General features: G+C 43.6%; 1 protein-coding gene across 3 annotated transcripts in view; it reads left to right on the plus strand.

Annotated features, from left to right (window-relative positions):
• The window catches only part of Reck (reversion inducing cysteine rich protein with kazal motifs), a 72,790-nt gene that overhangs the window by 28,946 nt on the left and 18,700 nt on the right, over positions 1–25,144 (plus strand). For all 3 annotated transcript variants that reach the window (XM_021222207.1, XM_029533349.1, XM_029533350.1), the window contains 7 exons: positions 6,963–6,996; positions 9,332–9,529; positions 11,160–11,427; positions 15,682–15,861; positions 20,185–20,397; positions 22,389–22,525; positions 24,522–24,662. In XM_021222207.1, coding sequence (XP_021077866.1) covers positions 6,963–6,996; positions 9,332–9,529; positions 11,160–11,427; positions 15,682–15,861; positions 20,185–20,397; positions 22,389–22,525; positions 24,522–24,662 — 1,171 coding nt within the window. The remainder of the gene's footprint in view (positions 1–6,962; positions 6,997–9,331; positions 9,530–11,159; positions 11,428–15,681; positions 15,862–20,184; positions 20,398–22,388; positions 22,526–24,521; positions 24,663–25,144) is intronic.

Consider the following 25,144-nt stretch of genomic DNA (forward strand, 5'->3'; position numbering starts at 1 on the left):
CTCTGCCTCTGCCTCTCTGCCTCTGCCTCTCTGCCTCTGCCTCTGCCTCTGCCTCTGCCTCTCTGCCTCTGCCTCTGCCTCTGCCTCTGCCTCAGTGCTGTGATTAAAGGTGTGCACCACCAGGCCCCGTAGGAAGCTCTCACATAGAGAATTTCATCTAAAAATGAGATCTGACTAACTCTGCTTTTCTCATTTGATCACTACCCCTCCCCCCCCAAAAAAAGAGTCCCTCCTTCAGCATTAAGTACTTCTGGGTTGGCAAGGTGACTCAGTGGAGGTAGGTACTTGCTGCTAAGCCTCACTACCCCAGTGCCACCCACAGAGTCATTCCTCAAATGTTGAAGAGAGAAAAACCTACTTCTTTTTTGTTTTGTTTTTGTTTTGTTTTGGTTTTTTTCGAGACAGGGTTTCTCTGTATAGTCCTGGCTGTCCTGGAACTCACTTTGTAGACCAGGCTGGCCTCAAACTCAGAAATCCTCCTGTCTCTGCCTCCCAAGTGCTGGGATTAAAGGTGTGCGCTACCACGCCCGGCTTGAAAAACCTACTTCTGTAAGTTGACTCATGGTAAGGTTTACACTCATCCACACACATGCCTATATACACACAAAGACACACAAATAAATAATGTAAAAAAATTTAGATAATGCATCTTTGAGAATTACATATATTTGGGTGAGATCACCAAGCTTTGATCTAGGAGCTACCAAAACCACCCTTTACTGATACCCACATTCATCTGCTATGGGCATTCTCAGTTCTGGTTCCCCTGAATTCCCCACAAGCATGGTCCTTGAGACACCCAGAAGTGTGGGCTAGGTCATGATGAGACTCATGGACGTACAGTGCTAGAACCCAGTCATAGTCAGAGCACTCAAAGCCTGCAATGGCATTGGCACCAGCAGCTAGAACAGAGGCTGTAAGCTTAACGCAGCCAGGGCTGTGTGTGCTGACTACCCTGATTAAAACTCAGGTAACTAAGAAATTGTTTTCTGTGAGATATGAGACATAACCTATGTCTTTCGAACCATCTTTGTCCACAATTTATTTGTGAACCTTTTCTTTTGGATACGTTTGGTAATTTTTGGAATTTCTGGTTATTGTTATTTTTTCCTTGACTATCAGAGTAGACATTGATAAATTCTGTGAGGGATGTGAAGGTAGCAAAATGTCCAGAGACCTGGTGATGGTGATAAAATTATGAGTTTAAATTTTAGTTCAGGATTTGTAAATTCGTGTGCTACCTTAATGTCAGACTTCCCCGGCACTGTCTAGTGTGGCCTTCCCATTTGCTGCTCAAGCCAGTGAAGTGAGCACTGCAGCTACCCACAGACCTCCGTGCTCCTGCCTGCCTCTTCCTCTCCCCACTCCTGCTCTGGGCTTTCCAGACAGGCCACACACAGCACTGTCATTTCCTATGTCTTCCTCCCTTTCCTCAGTGTAGTTCTTTGATGGTTTTCTTTAAAGAAGGTGACAAACAGTAAAGAAAATCCAGGATGAGATACCTCTCGAAATAGCCTTTTTTTAAAGGTTTAAGAAGCTGGAGAGTTGGCTCAGTGGTTCAGACCATTTGCTGCTTTTACAAAGGCCCTAGATTCAATTCCTAGCCCCCCCCCCCGCATGGCTGCCCACAACCATCTGTAACTCCAACCCTGCAGGACCTGACCCCCTCTGCTGACCACTGACTTGGGAGGCATGCATGTGATGGATGCTAATATAACTAGATGTTCTGCTGATGACCACTGCTTCTGTGAGAATGCTAAGATAAAGGCAGCACAGAGGCCCTGGACCACGGAACCTAAGGCGGGTCCCACCTTACAGCTGTCTGCACCACTGCCAGCACATGGCTATGTGTGACAAGTGCAGGTTTGTGCACTCATGTGGTTCACAATTGAGAATAGCATGTAATCAAGTCTTTCCCATGTCATCTTCCACAGCCATCTATTTCCTGCAGTTCCCAGTAATGTTTTATGTATAGAAAGGAAATGTGTATGTAGTCCTCACCCACCCTTACCACCTTTAGTGTGCACTTCGCTCTGCCTTGGACGCCAGTGTTGAGTGCGTATTTGTATATGCCTGCTGGGGTTATGCCAGGTCCACAGTGAGTATTCAGTAAATGTATGCTGGAAGATATGTTTGCATCAGATTAACCGTGGTTCTAGATTTACTTTGTGTTAGAAGCATAAAAGAAGGAAGGCGGGGAACAGTCTAAGGGACCAGAAAGAGCAGGACCAGCCATGTCACTGGCAGCTGGAGGTCCCTAAGCTGTAGTGTAATGTCAGTCTGCTGCAGTGGTTCTGGCTTGACAGCTAACCTCACCCGGTCAGCTTCTGGCTATTTTAATAAAAGTGCACAGGCTGGAGATGTGGCTTAGAAGCCCTTGGCTCATCCCTAGTGGGTACGCATTTGCTCTTACACATACACAAAGTGGTACCTGGCCTTCATGAAGTCTTAAGAGTCTAAATAGAGAGTATGTATCAGTTCACACTGAGGAAGTGCCAAGAGTTGTTGGAGCACAGTAAATAGCAGAGTGTGATGGCAACTTTAGGAATGGTAACCCTCCACAGAGGTGTATATATCAGATCTGGCCGTTACCTGCAGCTGATGAGCTCCAAAAAGAGCGAAACCTGTTGGGTCCTGCAGTACTGGCTTACAATAGTAAGACTTGATGGGGTGCACTGCTCTGTCGTTTAGCATTGTCCTAGGAGATGAGAAACTCCTATTTGATGCCCTTGTTCCTGGTTGTTTCCTGTTCATACCTTTGCTATGTAGAATATGCCTACAGTCTTGGTCGTGTCAGACTAGCCTTGATCTTGTCTCGTCTTAAATGCCCTTCCACTGGGTGACTTATCTTCTCATGCTTTGTTGTTTGTTTTTGTCGGACCAGGAGTTGAAGCCAGGGTATCATGCTCTATCACAAAGCCACTTCCCTAGCCCAGACCCTATATCTTTAATTACCCCTATTTAATGACAATTCTAGAATCTTCTCTGCTCACTTTCTTTTTGAGATAAGATTCCACTATGTAGCCCTGGCTGGTCTGAAACTCACTATGTAGACTAGGTTGGCCTTAAACTAACAGATTCATTAAAGGCATGCAACACACACATACACACTCCAAAACACACAATTGTCATCTTTCTACACTTCTTGCTGAGTACAGTCTTCCCAGATATAATCAAATAAAAGCCAACAGATCCCCTCTTCTGAATCATCTCCCATGGATCACTATTATACCCTAAAGAGTTATCTACTGCCAGGTGTGGCGGTACATACCTCTATCCCAGGACTCGGGGCAACGGCAGGTAGATCTCTGTGAGTTTGTGGCCAGCCTGATATACATAGTGAGTTCCAAGACAGCCAGGGCTATGTAGAGAGAAACCCTGTCTTAAAAACCAATAAAGAAAGGGAGGGGGAGGGAAAGGGAGGGGAGGGAAGGGAAGGGAGATAGATTTAAAGTATTACCTCCCTTTGGAGGTAATTAAAAGTGTGTGTGTGTGTGTGTGTGTGTGTGTGTGTGTGTGTGTATGTATGTATATGTATCTCCTAAGTATATCCTAGTTAATACTGGTCTCTGAGTCCCTGGAGCAGAGCTCTGCAGTTGTCTTTGTATCTGCCTTGCATTCATTGACCTGATGATGCAGTGAGCTGATACCCCAGTACATGTATATCAGCTTTCTCAGGGATGAGCCACTGTCTGCCAAAAGCTTGCAGTCTAGTCCCATGGGAAGAAGAATCCACATAGACTTAGAGACAGTGAGCAAGCACACTGCTGGAAGCCTGCAGGATCCACACTGGGACCTGGAGGGAACCCCTTCCCAGCCTAAGGAGAAAGTAAGGTAAGACTAAGGATCAGTCAGAGCTGTGGCCCGTAATGGGATAATAGTGCTTTCTTAGGTAGGTTTTTATTTTTAAAATCATTACCCTGTTGCCCACATTGATCTTAGGATCCTGTCAGCCTCAGTACACTGATGTGTTCTTGGGTTTCTGATGTGGTAACCCCTCACCTCGGTACCACTGTAGTTTTTATGTTAAAACAGATGGGGAGCTGTTCAGCGGAGGTCCCATGGGTGTGGTAATGGTAAGCAGGTCAAAGAAAGGCCTCGTAGTAGAGAATGTGAACACTTACTTCCTGTTCTTGCCAGCAGTTGGTGATCAGACATTTGAAAAAACTAGCTAAGACACCAGCATACACCTATGACATGAAGTAATACAAGCTAATGCTATAATTCATACACACGCCTTTGGCCTATCAGTAATCAGCAGTAGCTCAAGTATGGAGAAGAGCTGCTGATAAGCAGGCATGGTGACACATCCTGTAATCCCGCACTTGGAAGTTTGAGGCAGGAGGAATTCAAGTTTGAAAACAACTGACTTTGAAAAGAATGAAGATTACTTACAACAAACATAGGGCTCTTATCAAAACTGGATATGATCAGGTCTATAAAAATCAACATGGGAGTAGCAGAATAATGACTTTATCATATTGCTAATGTGACAGAACATATTTTTATATCTTGAATAGTTTATTTATTTAACTGTTTTGCATGGATTGGTGTTTTGCTTGCATGTATGACTGTGTCAGACCTGGAGTTACAGACCATTGTGAGCTGTATGTCATTTTTAAACCGTAGACTGAGTAAAGATGTAAAAATAATATATTAAAATTAATGGTGCTTCTGTGTAAAAAAAAAAATCAAGTTTTCATTCAACACATTTAGGAAGAAAACCTATGTATGAAAGGGCTATCATTGAACACTAAGAGAAATGATACAGTTGCTTGGGGAATGTCTATGCTGTGCAGGTGACATCACAGAAGACAGGCTTGTCCTCCTTTTCCTTCAGCAGTTTGCAACCCCTGCATTGTTTGCCCTGTGGGGAAGACTGGCTTCTGTAGCTGTTTCTCCTTCCTGTGACCTCAGTCACATAAGGATATTGAATTAGAGGATCTCTGACTCCTGAGCCTTTATTTCCTTTCATGCCCTCCTCTTAAGCTAAGTGACTGAACTGGAAGTGAGATTTCTCTTGCTTATAAGGTCAAGTTTTAAAAATCTAGCTTGGACAAATTAATAAGCATCAAGGTGGGGTTATGGAGAGTTGGTATGATTGACATTGCCATCCGGATCCTTAGAGACCTGGGACTCTGCCTGTACTTGGCAGCCTTTATGGCCTCTACTCACAGAGGCTAATGAGTGCTCACTCCACCGCACTTTCAGTGACAGAGAATGAGTGTGGGTGTCAGGTGTCCCCTAGGCGGCAAGTCATCCCTAATGGAAGCTATTCCTCTGCAGGCTGGTTTTAATATTGATTCGATTTGATTTTATAAATGTTGGTGGGGCTGGTGAACCCCAGTGGAGGGTTGTCTGAGATGGGTAACTGAAATGTCACAGTAATGCAGAGAACGTGAGTGAGAAGACATACAAAACAGTCCACTGTTGCAGAACACTGAGAGGCTCTTAAGTTTCCTCTGTTGATACCGTTCTACCAGTTCTGGCAGAAACAGTGCACACTGGAGGAATTTGTTGTCCCTTCCCATGAGACCCGGGTTGGTTGGTTGGTTGGTTGGTTGGTTGGTTAACTTACTTTGGTTTGAATGAATAACTCCGCTGTGGGTTACTCCTACAATGGAATATCACTAAGTAGAGAGAGGCGATGCAATGCAGCTTCACCAACAATATAGACAGACTTTTCTTTTGGCTGTTTGAACAGTCTTCCACTGTAGCCCAGGGTAGCCTGAAATGCACTGTGTAGTTCAGGCTGGCTTCACACCAGTGACAAACCTCCCACCTGACCCTCTGTAGTGATGGGTCACAGGTGGTAGGTACCACTATGCTGCCAAGCCTTTGAAGCTGGGTTTCCAAGGTTGGTAACAGTGGTCTTTTTCACTTGTATTTTTTGTTGTTTGCTTTTCATTTTTTGATACAAGTTCTCAAGCTCGCTGTGTAGCCCAGGCTAGCTTCAAACTCAACATCCTCCTGCCTAAGTCTCCCAAGTGCTGAGATTACAAACATGTGCCACCATGTGCAACTAAAGATGATCCTTTAAGCCCCGTCCCTTAGCTGGACTTGGCGGTCACGGTACATCTGCTTTCCTTCCATGCTCTCTGTTTGCACATTTATTTTAGTGAGTTGTTCTCCTCCAGTTATGAATGATATTAACTCATAGCTGACATGCCCTGGATATCCTAATGGTTTTGGACAAGAAGGGTTTTGGCGTTGTTATTTTGTTTTGTTTGTTTCTTGTGTCTCTTGCCCCTTTCTTGTTTTCTTTCCTGCTTTCCCTTATTTTTCAGACAATGACTTAAACAGGGTATGACATTCTGAACGAACAATAATCTATGGCTTCTAGAAAAATTGGTTCTGATCTCAGACTCTGCTTTTAGCAACTTCTGGGAACTAGTACAGGCCCCCTCTGCCTACGGAATGCTTCCCTCTGTAAAATGCCAGGGAGTTTCCCAAACTCTGGTCACAAGAAGACTAAATGAAAGCTATCTTTAAAATGGTTTGTAAAATGTAGATTTCTGTCATGTGGGATAGGCTGGGAAGTTTGGGAGGTTCCACTTCACAGTCATGTTTGAGAACAATTGGAGGTCATTTCTGAGGTCACATCAACTCTAAAATGCAGTAATTACAGGAAATAATGTATGTCCGAGTATTTTTTATTATGTTATTTTCTAAAAACTGTTTTATACTCTACAAGAACACATAGAAATCAGTGCACAATCATCCCATCCGCGCATGAGCCTCACACATTCCTACATCCTCACAGGCCAGTTTACAGGGCAGAGAGATTCCTACAATTTGATGCTTACTCTCATCCAGGAAGTTGTTTCAAAGCATCTTGTGTTTGCAGCCTTGGATTTAGAAAAGAATTTAAAAATATGACATCCTGATTGCCATGTGATTCTAAAACGGAAAAGAATTAGAAATTCTGCTTGCTAATTTGTTTGTTTTTCTTTAATTTACAGAATGCTCTTTTCAGTTGCATTAGCAGAAATGAAAGTAAGTATATTGTCACAGATTACACAAGCAGTCCAGAGAGCAAGACATTTTACAGACATTTTAACAGTCAGAACTGATTGCCCATACCCTTAGCATTACACCTGCTAAGCCACCTGAAGAAGCAGGCACACAGGATTCTTCAAGGCCACTGCCTGTTCAAATCATTTATATGTTCTAGCAATTCCTGTGTCCCGGGTGCATAATTATAAACCAGTGCTATAGATAGATCACTAGAGAAAAATAACACCCATAATAGGGTCACTTCTGAGGAGACATACATGATGTAGTCCTTGCTAAGGGCTGCCTCTCAGTCCAGTCCACAGATATTTATTGAATACTTGCCTGGTGTGGGTCAGACACTTATCTGTGGGGGACATGGCCAGAACACAAAGAACTTGGTACTGGAGTAGAATATGAAGTAGCACACTGATAAAATGCAGCAATTCAGAGGAAACAGGGATCTGCAAGGTTGCTTAGAGGAGACCTCATGGAGTTCATAGCTTAAGTGGGCCTTGAAGGTAAATAAGGTATTTGTGGAAGGGGCATGAGAGAGAAGCAGACAAAGATGTGTACAGTGGAGACTGGAGGAGCAGCATCCCATGTGAAGAGAATGTTGAGAGCAATAGTTAGAGATGGGAAAAGACAGCCCAGAAGCAAGCAGCTGGTTGGATGTGCTTGCTAATGTGGTGTATTGAAGAATAACACACAGTCTTACACTTCCACCCTGTCAAACTGGGGCCTAATTGGAGTGTGCTGTATAGTCTTTGGTAGGTAATCTTGGGTCCTCCCACAGTGGCAAGGAAGCTAAGCCGCTGGAGGGATCAGAAGACAGGCACTTGATCCTATTTCACTTCACACACTGGAACTCCCAAAGCACCACCATTGCAGTGGACACTAAGAAGCACTTCTCCATGTGGCTGGAGATGTAGCACAGAGGTAGAGTGTGTGCTTAGACATCTAAGGTCCTTGTCATTTTCAGCACCACACACATAGCAGTACTGAAAAGTGGTTGCTCCCCAAAATGAACACTTTCTTTAGTAGTAGACATAAACTTGGGTGTAGATATAAGTCAGAGCTGGTACACGATAGGTATGGAATGATGTCTAGCCCAGGAAACTGAGGTTTGTCCTATAAGGTCAGATTCTGCCCTTGCTTGGTTAATTTACACATGACTCATCATTATTTCTTGAAGTCACCTGAATTCCAAGTTCATTGCTCTTTGGAATTCATGATGCCCTGTTTCTGGCTCCTCTGTAGCCATTTCTGATACCACTCAGGAATTCTTAGCTGCCTCTCTATAAACCTCTTCCTGCCATCCGTCCTTTCTAGTCCCTTTAGCACCCCGTACACGCACACCTTTAGATTCTGGGAGGGTCTCCTGACCGTCTCCATTATGATTCCACACCTGGACTCCAGCCACGCTCCCTCTCCCACAGTAAATGGCATCTGTTGTGTGTTTCTTTGTGTGCTTGTTTGCCCAGCCTGGATTGCAAGTGTGCAGCAGCACTCCTGGCCACTGGGGTTGTTGGTGTTGTGATTTGTTTTATTTTACTTTCATCTCATGGAGTCCGGGTGGCCATCTTTTGTGATCATTCTGCCTCCATCTGCCAAGTGCTGTGTGATGACAAGCATGTGCTACACACCAGATACAAAAGCAGTCACTTACCTTCAAATGACTTTGCTTTGACTTGAGACAAATTGCATTAGTTATAAAACAAAGACTTCTACAGTATAGGAAGATTCTTACAGATGTGCCTACTGTGTAGAAATTTTGAGATTTTTGTTTCCAAGTACACATTTGTTAAGTTTGTTAAGTTGTCTTGCTCTCTCTTGATTTTTACAAATCCAAATAAGTTTAAGGCACTGCCCTTGTGCTTTCTTTGGTTTGGCTTTGCTTTGTCTATAAATCTGCACAAGTGCAGTGTGGAAATGCCACTCCTGCTTTCTCAGCATGGGCACTTTGGACACTGGGGAGGCAGCTTTGGTAACGTGACAGTTTTAGATGCTTTGTTATACTTTAGTAGTCCTGACATGCATTAAACACCAGATTATGCTCCCAAATTGTCATTACAACCCACAATACTTGCATATGCTTCTGCACACTTCCAGGGTTGCACTACATAGGTAGGGATGTGGTTGACTAGAGAGTTAAGTTGATGAGTGTGACTATCATGTGTCAGTGAGCACGTGAATGACCCCACGTCTGTAGTCCTGCTGAGTCACATGTTTACCACGTGACTATGGCATGCTTTATACCTCACCACTCAGAGCTGAGCTGTCGTAGTTAACATTAACAAAAGCTATTTGCATTTCAGTGTCACCTCTCTCTCCACAGTGGGCTCAGTGTGCTGCAGTTATGCAGGCCATCACACCAACTGCCGAGAATTCTGTCAAGCCATTTTTCGAACAGACTCTTCTCCTGGGCCATCTCAGATCAAAGCAGTGGAAAATTATTGTGCCTCTATCAGTCCACAGTTGATACACTGTGTGAATAATTACACCCAGTCTTATCCAATGAGAAACCCAACTGATAGTAAGTAAAAGGGCTGTGTTCTTCTTGGTCTCTGATAAAATAGTTCATTTACAAACCGATTCATTCATGTAGGTGTCTGCGGTCAAGGTCACTTGAGAAACATCCAGATTTCTTTGATGTACATCAGATTATACCTTTTGACCAGGAAATTCCATGTTGTCATTTATACAAGAATACTTACAAATTTACACACACACACACACACACATATATGAAAAAACATAGAAATGACCCCCAAAAATGCATCAGTAGTATATTGATTAAGTAATATTTCTATGTAATAACCACACTTTACAACTAACAAAGGGTAGTACATTTATTCAGAAAGTCCAAGATGTATTAAGAAAACAAAGCAAGTTACTGAAAGCATAATCTGGGTTCTGTTTATCTGTTCTACACTATATATTTCTGTAATGCTGCAACTTTTATTAAGGAGAAGTTCTTTCATAACAAATTATAAAAATAAGAGAGTAATATTTTTGAAAAACCAAGGTCGCCTAACGAAGCTGTCCTTGCAGGGCCTTCAAAGCACCTACTTTGTACTAGAATCCATCCTGCTTACTGAGAGGCAGTCAGATTCTAAAGAACTGACTGGTCAACCAGACTGACAAAAGACTGACTTGTAAGGCAGACAGATGCTCGTGTTTATACTGGAATATTCTAAGGCTTCTTTTATTATCTTGAAAGTGGCGTGCATTGTATGACCATAATTGAAATCAGAATCTAGGGCTTTTGACGTCCTGTTATGTGGTGGTGTGGTGGAAATAGACACGTGGCCTTCATTTATTTTAAAGCTGATCTGTGTTTCCTGACATTTAGGCTACACTGAAGTGTTGCTGGGGATGAGGGGATAGAAGCTCTAAGAAAACTGAGGCAGAAAGAGGTTTTAAGGGTAGAGCATTAAACTCCAATATCTGTCCTAATACAGGAACCTAGAAAACAAGGCTTCAAATTGAGCATGCTTCTTCAGATGCAGACACCTGAGGAAGCTACTTGAGAGAACCCTTTCGAAGTCTATAGCCTGGCTGAAAGTATTCTTTTGGTTTCTAGTTCTCTGTAGAAAATTAAAGGCTGGGTGAGTGGGAACATTCATAGGCAAATCATGGCTCATTAGCATGTTTGAGGCCCTGGTTTAATCCCTATCATCAAAAAAGAAAAGAAAATTAAAGGCAGAAATAAACTAAGATATTGTCAGAGTTCATATTCTCTAAATTACAATGTATATTAATTAGCTTGTACAGACTTTAAAAAGTCTGTGGTATCTTAGGGTATGATTAAATGGAATGATTTTAATGCCATGGAAATTAGTCATCGATCTTATGTGAAGAGTCCCACTAGACACAAGCAGGAATTAGGCCCACTTTGATTTGCAGTATTTTTTCCAAGAGCATAATAAAATGTTTCATGTGAAGCCTTCTTAGGTGTGGAATGACTTTCGTTTTATAAGGATAGTTCTAGAAAACTCGTGACTGTGAACTGTGGCGGATTCCGGGAAGAGAAGCGTTGCCGAATGATGGAAAGTAGGCCCTGTTTACTGCAGAGCCGTGTGGTTTCCTCCCTTGCTGCATGTTCTTCTCTTCTGAGCAATGTTATAAACCCAGCTAATGAAGGGCTTGTGTCCTGAATGTAGGTTTATATTGCTGTGACAGAGCCGAAGACCATGCTTGTCAAAACGCCTGCAAGAGAATTCTAATGTCTAAGAAAACAGAAATGGAGATTGTTGATGGTCTCATTGAGGGTTGTAAGACCCAGCCCTTGCCTCAAGATCCTCTCTGGCAGTGTTTTCTTGAAAGCTCACAGTCGGTTCACCCTGGAGTCACTGTGCACCCTCCTCCCTCAACCGGCCTTGATGGGGCCAAATTGCACTGTTGCTCTAAAGCAAACACTTCAACCTGTAGGTTAGTATCGCATTTTCCTTTATCAAGATCAATAGAAACAGGATTTTAATTGGTGACTTTTAACAAATGTCTTATTCTTGTGTTGTGTAGGCTTAGCCTTTGAGAGATAAATCTGACCTGGGAAGTACACAGTGGTAGACCATTAGCATGCACAGATTCAATTCTCAGGGCAAACGATAATAGAAGATAGACAATCTCTCACTTTTTAAAAGAAGATTATTTATTTTATGTGTATGACTGTCCTGTCTATACTTGGGTGAATGGGTGGTACCCCCAGAAGTCTGAGAGGGCATCCGATCCCCTGGAGTTGGAGTTACAGGCAACTGTAAGTTGTCACGCACATGCCAGGAACGAAACCTGGGTCCTTGAAGAGCGGTAACACTCTTCCCATTAAGCCGTCTCACCAGCCCAGAGTCTTTAATTCTTTTGTTTAGCAAGTATTTACGGAAGACTGTTTAAGTACAATACAATATTTTAGGGCCAGCAAGGTCACTACTTAGCCGGTAAAGACGCCTCCCACCAGGCCTGATTAATTAATTAAATGATCTAAGTGCAATTCTTGGGACCCACATGGTAGAAGAGAGAACAGACTCCCTCAAGTTGTTCTCTTACTGCTACACATTTGTGAACACACACGTAAATAAATACAATTTAATTTTTTTAATTATATGAATATTTTCCTTGCATGTATACATGTGTACCACATATATGCCTGGTTCCCACAGAGGTCAGAAGAGGTCATAGAATCCCATGGAACTTGAGTTCAGCCCTTTAAATTTTTGTTTTATACATTGAGTGGGGGTACAAAAGATTAACTATTAAAAGGGCAATAAATATTTAAAGATGATGTGATATTAAGCTTACAGCATGTTGGGCCTGGAGAGATGTCTCAGTGGCTAAGAGTACTTACTGTTCTTGCAGGAAACCTGAGTTTGGTTCCCAGCAACCACATTGAATGGCTCAAAATTACCTATAACTCCAACTATGGGGATCTAATCCTCTCATCTGGCATCTTAGACCCTTTACTCACAAGTATGTTCATAGTCCTCTGGCTCCATTGGCTTGATCTAAGGAGAAGCAGAATATTCCAATTGAGGGAGTGTGGTGGTCAGAGCTGCCACCCAGTCACCCACTCGCTCCCGTCAGACCTTCCAGATAAACTCAACCTCCCAAAGTTTCTGCCAAAATCGGGTTGCCAGCCTGGGACCAATCCTCCCACACAGGAGTCTTTGAGGAGTTATCCCCATCCAAATCATAGCAGCATCAGTTGGGTATTGCACCCAGAGATAAAAATAATGCAAATGTGAACCGGGCAAACAATGTGGAGATGGAAGTAAGTGGGGATTCCTGAGATCATGATGAATCGTCACGTTCTGTTGCTGTGATGAGACACCATGACCAGGGCAACTTATAGAAGAATTAATTGTTTGAGACTTAGAGTTTTAGAGGGTTAGAGTCTATGACCATCATGTAGGGAGCATGGTAGCAGGCTGGCATGGTGCTAGAGCAGTAGATGAGAGCTCATATCCTGAGACACAATCATGAAGCAGACTTGGGGATGGGGTGGCACAAGTCCTTTGAAACCTCAAAGCCCCTCTCCCCAATGACATACCTTCTCCAACAAGGCCACACCTCCTAATCCTTCTGAACAGTTCCACCGACTGAGGGCCAAGTGTTTAAGTACATGAGCCCATGGGGCCATTCCCATTCAGACCACAACAAAGATGTGACAGAAGTTTGCATGAGTAGAGGTATTTTGCACAAAAAGGAGCCAAACATTAGTAGGATATCCTGAAGGGGAAATAAAAGTATTTTATTTTATTCTCATAAAATTGGATGGACCATTACAAAAAGAAATTATACCTATGGCAATCCATGAAACTTTACCAAAGATACAAATGAATCTAAACAAAGTCAATTGAAAGGCCTAGTTGTGAGTAACCTGGCCTTACAGTTACAGAGATGGAGTCCATATACAAGTTAATAAAGGTATTGATAAGAGGGCTGCTGGGACTGCCGTAGCACTCACAGAAGCAAGTTCCTGTCTGTACTGAGTGGCCGGAGCCTGGGATGGTTCTCGTTGCTGTTTGTTTTGTTTTTTGAGACAACTCTTCTCTAAGTAGTCCTGGCTGTCCTGAAACTCACTCTGTAGACCAGGCTGGCCTCAAACTCACAGAGATCCACATGCCTCTGCCTCCCAAGTGCTAGGATTAAAGGTGCCAGCCTGATAAACACACCCAGCTTGGTTTTGGTTTTGAAGAGTGTTATTAATGTTTTTAAATATTTTTTAGGAGGGAATCTGCTGTGATGCATATGGAAATTTAAGGACAACTTGAGAGTTGGTTCTCTCCTTCCACCATACGGGGCCAGGGATTGTTAGGTTGGCAGCAGGCCCTGTTACCTGCTGAGCTACCTTAACAACCCAGGGTTTATTTGCTGAATGCTTTCAGTTTCATTAGACTTGACTTTTCTGTACTTTATGAGATAATTGGGGAAATTTATATAATTTCTGTTTTAAATGTTAGAAACTAACTCTGAGATGTTAAATAATCTATTCAGGGCAAATATAGAAAGAGAAAATACTAGAAATATAGAAAGCTAGAGAAAATACTGACTTCCTCTTCCTTAAATGTGCACACTCCTGTGAGAGCCAGGGTCTGGTCTGTTTAATGATGATACTGCATCGCCAGTGCCTTGAAGAAGCACACACGTAAAACAGTGCTCATGACTGCAGGAAGAGTGGGCAGCCAGACTGCAGAGTAAAGATACTTTCTTTAGGTCAGTGTTTAGAGCACTGACTGCTCTTCCAGCCAACCCAGGTTCATTTCCCAGCAACCACATGGCAGCTTACAACTGTCTGTAATTTCAGTTCCAAGAGACCTGATGCCCTTCATTGGCACCTAACACACACATAGTACACAGACATACATGCAGGCAAAATTCATACACTTAAAAAAAAAAACAAACCCTTCTTCATAGGAGTATTTTTGAGAGTCAAATAACTGTGAGAACAGTGGGAAATATTTACTTACAGTTTTGTATATTTCAATGATATCAAATGTTTATAGTGAACATATGTTACTTTTAATCTTAAAATTTAAACTAATGAATCCAGTGTATAAAAGCACTTTGGAAATGTCCTAGCAGAACTGCTTTGTCTGTAGAAACGTGTAAGTTGCTTTACAGTTATCAAATACTGAACATCAGGATGTCGTGGATCCACTGCAATAGCATGGAGAGGTTTTGAGGGTCTTAAGGAATATAAGTGACTTTAAACAAACTAATCTGTAAATCCCATGCCCATCTTTCCTGCTTCTAGGGACTGAACCCAGGGTACTGAGCACCCCAGGCACAGTCTCACACAGAATTGCCATTAAAATGCTCATTAGTAAAGCACTCTGCCTTCTATTAGAGGAGCTTGTACCTCTGTCGACATAAACACTTGTATTTTACTTTAAATACATATTGAGAAAAGGAGGAAGTAAGAAAGCTATGGGGAAATAATTGTCCAGAACTAAGGGTGCACCAAACACCTTAAGGCGCTGGGAAATGTCGTGTTTGCCTGTCTACCAGTCAGCAAAGGGTCTGGGTGGTTTTTCTTTAATTTTTTGAAATTTATTTACTAATTTATTACTGAATTTATTTATTTATTTATTCCTGGGGTGGAACAGGATGGGCATGCATGCCATGGATATGTGTGGAGATGGGAGGAAAGTGCTCTTCATTCTTTCCTTCACCATTATGTGGGTTCTGGGGTCAAACACAGGTCACAGGCTTGCGTGGTGAGCTCCTGCGCCTGCTTAGCCATCTCTCAGCCCCTCCGTCCCATGGACGAATTTTTTTAAATATATACATTGTATTGTATTTTTATTTTATTTGTATGGATGTTTTCCTGCATGTATATTTGTGCACCACATGCATGCCTGGTGCCCTCAGAGGGTGGAAAAGTGTGTTGGGTGCCCTGGAATTGGAGCTGCAGACAGGTATGAGCTGCTGCCATGTGGGTGCTGGCGATCAAATGTGAGCCCTCCGGAAGAGCTCGTAATTGGTGAGCTGCCTCTGCAGCCACCTCACATGGCTTTCAAGGCCGTTTTTCATGGAGAAGATGGCTTTCTCTGCTTCCCAACCCCAGGAGCTAGTTCATTTGTACTTTTCCTTTACATTCCTAAAAACAGTTAATCAGTTGCAGTTTTACTCAGATCAAATATTCATTGGACTTCTCTCTAATGTTCTGCATTTATTCTTTTGCTTCAGGGAACTGTGCACAAAACTTTATAGCATGAGCTGGGGAAATACACAGAGTTGGCAAGAGTTTGACCGCATCTGTGAGTATAATCCAGTGGAAGTGTCCATGTTGACATGTCTGGCTGACGTCCGGGAGCCTTGCCAGTTGGGCTGTACAAACCTGACTTACTGCACAAACTTTAACAACAGGTAGGAAAACTATTATACATAAAATAGAAATGCACTATCATAGCTTACTTGTTTTAAGTAAACACCACCTTCTGGAGTAAAAGAAAACTGTTTTGTTTTTGTTTTTGTTTTTTTTTCTGATTTCATCTTGAAATGCTCTGTCCCTTCTACATGACCCCTAGAAAGGAAGTATGCTTGTAGAGTCTCTTCTAATCAGGAGATGTCTCAAGCTTCAGGAACTCAGAGAATATCCTGTGCCTTCAGTCACTCTCCCTTCTGCACCAGTACCGGTTCACTGGGAATGGTGGAGGTCTCCAGGGTTCTGCTCTGAATGCCTGTACTGGCTGGTTTTGTGTGTCAACTTGACACAAGCTGGAGTTATCACAGAGAAAGGAGCTTCAGTTGAGGAAATGCCCCCATGAGATCCAGCTGTGAGGCATTTTCTCAATTAGTGATCAAGGGGGAAAGACCCCTTGTAGGTGGTACCATCTCTGGGCTGGTAGTCCTGGGTTCTATAAGAAAGCAAGCTGAGCAACCCAGGGCAAGCAATACAATAAGCAGCACCCCTCCATGGCCTCTGCATCAGCTCCTGCCTCCAGGTTCCTATCCTGTGTGAGTTCCAGTCCTGACTTCCTTGGTGATGAACAGCAGCAGTGTGGAAGTGTAAGCAGAATAAACCCTTTCCTCCCCAACTGCTTCTTGGTCATGATGTTTTGTGCAGGAATACAAACCCTGACTAAGATGATGCCCTTTTCTGTTTTCGTCAGCTGCTAACTGATATGTTCCAGTCTCAGATCTTAGCCCCTTATTTTTCTTACTATCCTGATACCTCAGGATATTCCTATTTGAACTGTTCAGTAAAGAAATATCCTTGAATTTTAAGCAGTTGACTCTACCCTCTAGCCTGGTTTGCACAGGGAGTTCCAGAACAGATAGAGCTACATAGTGAGACCATGTCTTGTTAAAAAACAAACAAACAACAAAAAAAGATAATTATTCCAGTTAATAAGTGCTATACGTATGTGAAATTGCTAAGAGTATAGATTTGATGTGTTCACCACCAGAACAGGGTAAAGTATTTGTGCTAATATGCATTAGTTTGATTTAGCCATTCCACAATATATACATATTTGAAAACATGTTGAATGCCAAAGAGTTAGCGGTTGAAAGTGCTTTTTTTTAAAAGAATATACATGAAAAGTTTTGGTAGTACCAGTCCTGGCAAGTGTGACTTCAAACTTTTGCAGCTGCTTCCTCAGACCCATAGGCATAGCTAGATTAAAAGCCTGGCATGCATTTGAAGGGTGTTGGCTTCTCACTCTTTCCTGCTTACTAGGAAGTGTTTATTTACCCAGGAGACATGGAAGCATGTGTCCAAGAAAGTCCCCATGGGCCAGCATTATTTGTAACCTCCCACTTTAGGAGGGGACCCCAAAACATCCATCAGGAGAGTGAGGAAAAACAACATACCATGGTGTTCCAAACAGTAGAAGAGTATACAGGAAAAAAGCAAACTCCTGAGATGCCCAAGTGTGAGTGGGCACATCCAGCCCCAGAAGCACAGTGTTCTCTGCTTCCAGGGGTGTAAAGCCCAAGGATATAAGCCAGAGTATCAGAGGCTAAGCTCCAGAATCCCAGGGGCACCAGGGAACGGCAGGGTGTGGAAGTGTTCTCGATTGTGTACAGGATTCGAGTTTTGTTTCGGGGGTGACCTCGCTGTGAAGCTCTGGTTGTTCTGGAGCTCACTATGTAGACCAGGCTGGTCTCAAACTCACGGAAATTCCCCTGTCTCTGCCTCCGGAATGCTGGGATTTGAGGCATGCACCAGCTTCGCACCCAGCTTGTGTAGAGGTTTTAATTACATAGCTGGATACAGTCTTCAAACATTGTTGAACTAAATTCTCAATCTGTACAGTATAATGTATGTAATTAAACTCTAGTACATTTTTTTTGTTTTTATTTGAGACAGTGTCCCATGTAGTTCATGCTGACCTCAAACTTGCTATAAATCTGAATCTATCCTTGCTCCTCATTCTCTTGCCTCTACCTCCCAAGTACGGGGTTTACACCATCATGTCTGGCTTTAAAGTAGCGTTTTATACAAACTTAGTTATTTTTTTTACCTCATCAAAAGATACTACCAGACAGTAAAATATAGCCTAGCAGAAAATATCTATATCACATACATCTGACAAAGGACACATTTATAATGCATGAAGAACCCCTACAACTCCTCAAAAATCAAAGTTTCAACTTTTTTAAAGATTTATTTTATATGTATGAATATTTTGCCTTTGTGTATCTGAGTACCACATACATGCAGTGCCCTCAGAGGCCAGAAGAGGGAGTCAGATCCCCTGGACCCGAAGTTACAGATGACTTTGAGACACCACATGGGTGCTGGAAACTGAACCTGGAATCTCTGTGGGATCAGCCAGTTCTCATAACCACTGAGAGCTATCTCTCCAGCCCCTCAACTTTTAAAAAAGGGACAGAGAGGAGCATTTCACAAAGGATAACATCTATTAATAGATAATATCTAACAATAAAAAGTGACAGAAGCCATCTAGGAAAGGCTATGGCAACAAGTGTTCTGGAGACGGCCCACAGTATAGCATGGTTGGAATGCATGTGCTCTGGAGAGGCTCAGCCCCAGAGACTTCTTTCCAGTATTGCTTCTCGATGCTGCTATGCCTTTCCTGCCACTCTTACATCGCCTAATGATTCCCGATGCAAGGATGAAGCCCAGGTGTGCAGTATGATAAGGCACGGCCATGTGAAACTGTTGCTTTGAACTTATAATGAGCTTGTGGAATGAAACACTGCTTTGAACTTACTATCAACATTCTTCTGTGACTCCCCTTTTGTGTAACATTCTATCTATAAAGTAATTTTATAAAGAACTTTTGTCTAAGAAGCCATAAAAAGCTGAGAGAAAATATAAAGTTTGGCTGTTGGGCTCTGCTCCATCCACCAAATGTGTCTGTCTATACGTATGTGCATGCATACTTATGTAGGTATATGTGTACATATATAAGGATGCATGTGCACTTGTGAAAGTGATGAAACAGGTGGTCAGGCCCAGCCAGTGTGCGTGTGTGTGTGTGTGTGTGTCTGACTTTCTTTCCTTTTCTTCTCTTTTTTCTTTTCTTTTCTCTATGAAATTGCCAAAAGTCGTCAGCTCTTGACCCTAGAACAGTAAAGCTGCCAGAAGCTATCAACTTCTGGTCCTCAGAACAGTTGAAAGTTATAAGGCCAGAGGTCATCAAACCTTGGCCTTCATTTGTCATTGTGTCCCACCTCATCACCTGACCCCGACATGGCTGGCTCCCAGCAAAAAAAAAAAAAAAGGAATAAAATGCTTACATATAGAACAACATGGGCAAATATCAAAAAGATTATGCTTTAGTGACTATTCCAGTCCCCCAAGATAGAGGATGATTTCACTTATATGACATTCTAGAGCAGGCTAGAATAATTTGTGATGCACTGTGTATGAAGACTGTAGGTCATACAGTGATTCAACAGGGCATGGGTACCATTTGGTGTGATGACAATGTTCATTATTGATGTCTTTCTGTGAGCTAAGCATGTGTCAAATCACATCCAACTCATAATCCGTACATTTTGTTTTATCGTTACACTTCAGTTTTGTCTGCTTGCCTTTTTGCTTGTTTGGTTGGTTTTGGTTTTTGGTTTTCAAGACAGGGTTTCTCTGTGTAACTGTGGCTGTCCTGGAACCAATTCTGTAATCAAGGATGACCTCAGAGATCCATTTCCTATCCCCCTTCCTCCACCCCCCCCATCCCCCAGGGCTGGGGTTAAAGGCATGTACCACTACCACCTGGTTATACCGCTGTTTTAAAGACACAGACTCATTTATTTTGTGAAATAAAGTGAGATGGTCCGGGGATGTTAGTCCTGTCCAAAGCACCTTGAAGTTTTAACTTCATAAGAACCTGTGCTAAATTAAAACATGCAGTCAGGAGCATCTTCAGGCGGGATGGCTCACTGACTGCTCTTCTGAAGGTCCTGAGGTCAAATCCCAGCAACCACTTGGTGGCTTACAACCATCTGTAATGAAATGTGATGCCCTCTTCTGGTGTGTCTATAGACAGTTACAGTGTACTTACATATAATAATAATAAATACATCTTTTTAAAAAAATCATGCAGTTAGTGCCCTGTTGTCTTCAACCACTTGAAACTGGAAGCCTATGGTGGGTCTTAAGTGTTCTCTCTTTAAGAAAATCAGATTTTCCTGATGTGTGGATGAATCAAGAGCTTATCCATTACCTCTATCCAGGAAATAATTTGTCTCCATTCCTTCTGGCTCTTTCTTAAGGCCGACAGAACTGTTCAGGAGCTGCACGGCTCAGTCTGACCAGGGGGCCATGAGTGACATGAAGCTGTGGGAGAAGGGGAGCATCAAGATGCCCTTCATCAGCATCCCCGTCCTGGACATCAAGACCTGCCAGCCAGAGATGTGGAAGGCCGTGGCCTGCTCCCTGCAGATCAAGCCCTGCCATAGCAAATCCCGAGGAAGTATTATCTGCAAGTAAGTTATTCCAGCTGCGGGAAGGCCTGTGGGCTCAGACCTAGCCCAGCCTCCCTTTAGAACTTTCTGCCCTTTGCCTGAGCCCTCCCACACACAATGCTTTTCACCTTTCTCCTCCTCTGCTTGAAGGATGCTCCCCATCTTCTTGCCTGAAGCCTGCCCTTCTTCGCTCTTGTCAAATACCAGACATTCTTTTGGAGTCTTCCCACATTCCTTTGGCTGATACTCATTTATCCTTAGTGCAAATTCCCATCAAATTTCATGTGTACTTTATTATGGAATCTAGTTCAAGAAGCAGTTTCTAAATACCTTCAGTGCATAACTATGGTTTTATACTTTAAACTGTTTATTCTATCTATCTATCTATCTATCTATCTATCTATCTATCTATCTATCTATCTATATGTCATTTATGTATTGAGTGTTCGTTTGTACAGCTGTGTACAAATGCGTCCATGTGTACACATGGGGACATCAAAGGACAACTGGGCCGTGGTGTGGGTGTGGGTGTGGGTGTGGGTGTGGGTGTTCAGTGCATCCCAGATTGAATCCAGGTTGTCAGCCTTCACAGCAGGACCTTTTCCAACAAGCCATCTTGCGGCCCTATTTTCATACATTCAGGAGGGGAGGTTACGGGTGAAGGCGTACCACCTCAGTAACCGTGTGGTGGTTTTCAGGGACCGGGCTCAAGCTGTTCTTCAGGCTTGGTGGGCAGAACGTCAGCTTGCTGTACCATCTCCAGCCCATCTGTGGCTTTAGTTGTGTCCCCGACTGGTACTCCACTTGACTTCGGGATCCTCTTTCTGTGCCGTCGCCTTTTCCTCCTTGCAGCTACTGCCCTGTCTTTATTATTATCATCCAGTGGCGGTCAGTGGCCAGGCTTCGGGCCCTGCCCCTAGGAAACAGTGCTGAGCGGTTTACTTAGGAGGTGTAAGACAAGTGCCTGGTGGGAGAAGCAGACCCTCACTGCACAGCCCTCAGCTGCTCCCCAGGCGTCTGCTTTCCCAAGACCAAGTCCACACCGAGCCCTAAACCCTTGGTGTGCAGCTCAGTACTGCTCAGTTTGGGTTATTAACCGTCCAGATCATTTTTAATTTTTCTTACTTGGTTTAGTTTTTATTTTGGAGTCTTCCTGCCTTACTCTATCTATAGTCAGGCTGGCCTTGACCTCATAACAATCCTCCTGCCTCAGCCTCCTGAGCAGAGATTACAGGTACGAGCTGTCATGCCTGGCTTCTAATGAGTTTTCTGATGTGACTCAAGAATGAGCTGACTAAGAGAGAGGCTGAGGTCTAACTATGTGAAAAGAAGTCAGAGGTCACACATGGGAAGGATCTGCTCATAGGAAACCTTCACCTAAGGAGTCAGGCCTTACTCAAGACTAAGGAAACTAGTAAAGACGTGTGTCATATGTCTACATGTATGTGTGTGTGCCAGACCCCTAGACTGCAGTTACAGATGGTTTTCAGCCACCATGTAGATACTTAAAAACTAAACCCATGTCCTCTGCAAGAACAAGTGCTTTTAACTATGTGCCCAGCTTTCCAGCCCTAAACTAAAATAGAATGTTGGAAACTCTCTGGTTGTTATAAGCCAAACACCTTAGCAGTGATAACTAAAAAGATCTTAAAATGAGAAAGGGAGGAAAGTAAGGGGAGCGGAGGCAACTGGCACGGGCCTTGAAAATGGCTTACAATTTGCAAAGCAGACTGGCAGCTCACTTTCCTTTTAAAGGTGGTAGACAGACACCATGCTTGGAGCGATAAATGTAAGTCTGGAACAAGGCCTTGGTCTTAGATTACAGGAAGTTAGGCTTTGGATTTACTGTGTAGCTGGAAGTTCCCTGTGACTGCCGTTTGACCAGACTTAGTTCTGACCTGCTGGGAGAGCTCGGCAGGTAGTGGAAGCTTCTGAGAGGTTTAAGAAACATGGCTTTGACCAGACAACATGGGACAGAACCATGAATACAAAATGTTCTTTTTTCTTTCAAGATCAGATTGTGTAGAGATTCTCAAGAAATGTGGAGACCAGAATAAATTCCCCGAAGACCACACGGCTGAAAGTATCTGTGAGTTTCTGTCCCCTGCAGATGACCTGGAGAGCTGTATCCCTCTGGACACGTACCTCAGTAAGGACTGCGTGGGTCTGGGGTTTAGAGGTCAAGTGCTTCGTTCATGGTCTCTGCTCTTGTTCTTTGCCTTGGGCGAGGAACTATTGTTTGATGATACCATGTGCATTCGTTCCGTTCCTGCTGCTGCGGCAGGAAACGCCCAACAAAAGCGTTTAAAGGGAGGGAGGGTTGACTTGGCTCACAGTTCAAGGGTACAGGGGCAACCATGGCAACAGGTGTGGGAAGCAGGAGCATCAGGCTTCGGAGGCAGAGGCTGTGCTCAGCTCCTTTCTTCAGTTCAGGTCCCCTAACTAATGGAATGGTGCCATCCAATAGGGCAGGGCTAATCTCTCCCCTGGGGGTCCAGAGTCTTGTCCCCTAAGTGACTAGACCCTGTCAGGTTGTCATTGCCATCTTAAAATGTGTAAGTAGCTGTAGTTTATCTTTCGGAGGAAAGATGAACTATTTACCAGTCAGGGATTGTAAAGATGGAAGTGGAAGACAATGTCATCAGAAATCATGATGTGACTAGAATGTAGAATTTCCCCTAGGAAACTGTCAGCTCTTGTCATCCGTATATCAGTACCCGAGCAGGCCTGGCTTGCACTTACCAAATAGAGAAGAGAAGAAAGAGCTCCCCCCTGGGCTCCCACAGGGAAGTGGAACTTGTCTCACTATTTTCGTTTCTCCCTGTCAGACACTTCTGCCAAGAGCTACAGCAGTAGGTTGGTACCTCCTTGAGAGAGGAATTTCAAAAACAGCTCCTTAACAGTAGTGAGACCAGTGAGGCCATGCCCTTGGCGTTTGGGCGGCCACCAGGGGGCGCCAGTGCTGTAAACTGGCCAACAGAAAAGCCTACTTGCTTCTTTTCCAGTTAGGATTAAGCCCAACTGCCAATAACAGAACAGTTAGAAACACAGGAAGACTCAGAGCATGTAGGCCAGGATGTTATGGAGGTGCAGCATCGGGAATGCAGGCTTCTCGGCCTTTCTGCACTCTGCTCACTTACTCCATGCACTTTACTGGCCTGCCATGGCTGCTGGCGCTTTATCCACCTCGCTCTAGTTGGCAAAAGGGAAGAGGAAGGGGAAGAGCCTTCTGTTATAATCTCAGGGGACGCTTATACGTGTGTGTGTGTGTGTGTGTGTGTGTGTGTGTGTGTGTGTGTGTGTGTGTAAAACTTGGAAGGGTGGTCTTTTTAGCTTTGGGCTTATGACCACCTTGAATAAAAATGAGGATGTACTAAACAGAGACGAGAGAGTGGTGAGAGTGTAACAGGCAGAATCTGTTGGGCTCTCAGGATAGAGAGACTATGGAACATGCCCTAGCTTTTGCCCCTGTGACCTTGGGAAGATCCCCTCCCAAGTTCTAGGTAAAGCTGCCCAGAGTGATGGGGCTGAGTGAGAAGGCTCCCGCAGCCTCTGTCTCTGCTGATTCACGATGCTAGCAGCCTACAGCAGTGTGTGTGGAAGAAAATGATCTCAGCAGGAGGGACATGAGATGACACTCCAGCATGAATAGCAGCGCTCTCCTTAAATACCACATGTACCTGCAGTGCTGCTCTCCCTTGGCAGGATGTTGGAAGGTAGATATGCCGTGTTAGGGGTCTCCATAACAGATGGCCATTATTTTTTTAAACACATAACCATGTATTTGATCACCATACCCCAGACATGTCCCATCTCTGAACTGCTGGCCACTGAAGTCATCTGAGTTTATCTCACTCTCTTCCAGATAGTAACTCCATGTTAGCTTGTCTGGTTTGTTCATTAGTGTATCTAGTACCCAGGTCCTGCCAACTGTATTGTAGGTCCCCATTAGTAAGTGAATGGTTGGGTACATTGTGATAAGCTGACAAATGAAGAAATCCAAATGTATGTTTAGGGATGGTTAGACTCAGGCCTTGCTTTCTGCCTGTGAGTTCTCCATCTCTTCCAGCCATGATGAAGCCAGGTAACTTAAAGGTGCGCTTTTCTTTTAGATTGGTTATACTGATCAGTTTTGGGCTTTTCAGGGCCAAGTACTTTAGGTAACATCATAGAAGAAGTGACTCATCCCTGTAACCCAAACCCTTGCCCAGCCAATGAGCTCTGCGAAGTGAACCGGAAGGGGTGTCCGTCTGGAGATCCTTGCCTTCCGTATTCCTGTGTTCAAGGTAAGAGATGGAGCTATGAGTGTTGTATGAACATGAGGCATGTGGCTGGCGCTTTCTTAGAGGAGGGGTCTTTACCTGGGCTACAAGTATGTTTTCTGTGCTATCTTTTTATGTAATGTTTAAGAGTTTCCCACCCAAAAAAAAAGTGTATTTATGCAACAAAGACACATGTGTTGAGATTTGATCTCTTGCTGTGTATTGTAATGCTCAGTACTGGCTCCCAGGGTCTGGTGGCCCCCAGGGATGAGAAAATTCTCATGTACACCAAGTGATGCTGTGTAATTTAAAACTACTGATTGAATGAAGATGCTGACAGCCTATAGTGGGCAGGAGAGAGGTGGGCAGGGCTTTGACTCCCGGGCTTGAGGTCTGAGGCAGAGACCATGAGGCTGAAGAAAAGGTGGAGAGAGGAGAAGGGATCATGAGAACTGGCCAGTGGGAGTAAGAGCAGTTCAGGCAGAACATAGCAAGTCATATCTCAG

Source organism: Mus pahari, chromosome 22 (genome assembly GCF_900095145.1).
Source record: "Mus pahari chromosome 22, PAHARI_EIJ_v1.1, whole genome shotgun sequence".
Taxonomy (NCBI): domain Eukaryota; kingdom Metazoa; phylum Chordata; class Mammalia; order Rodentia; family Muridae; genus Mus; species Mus pahari.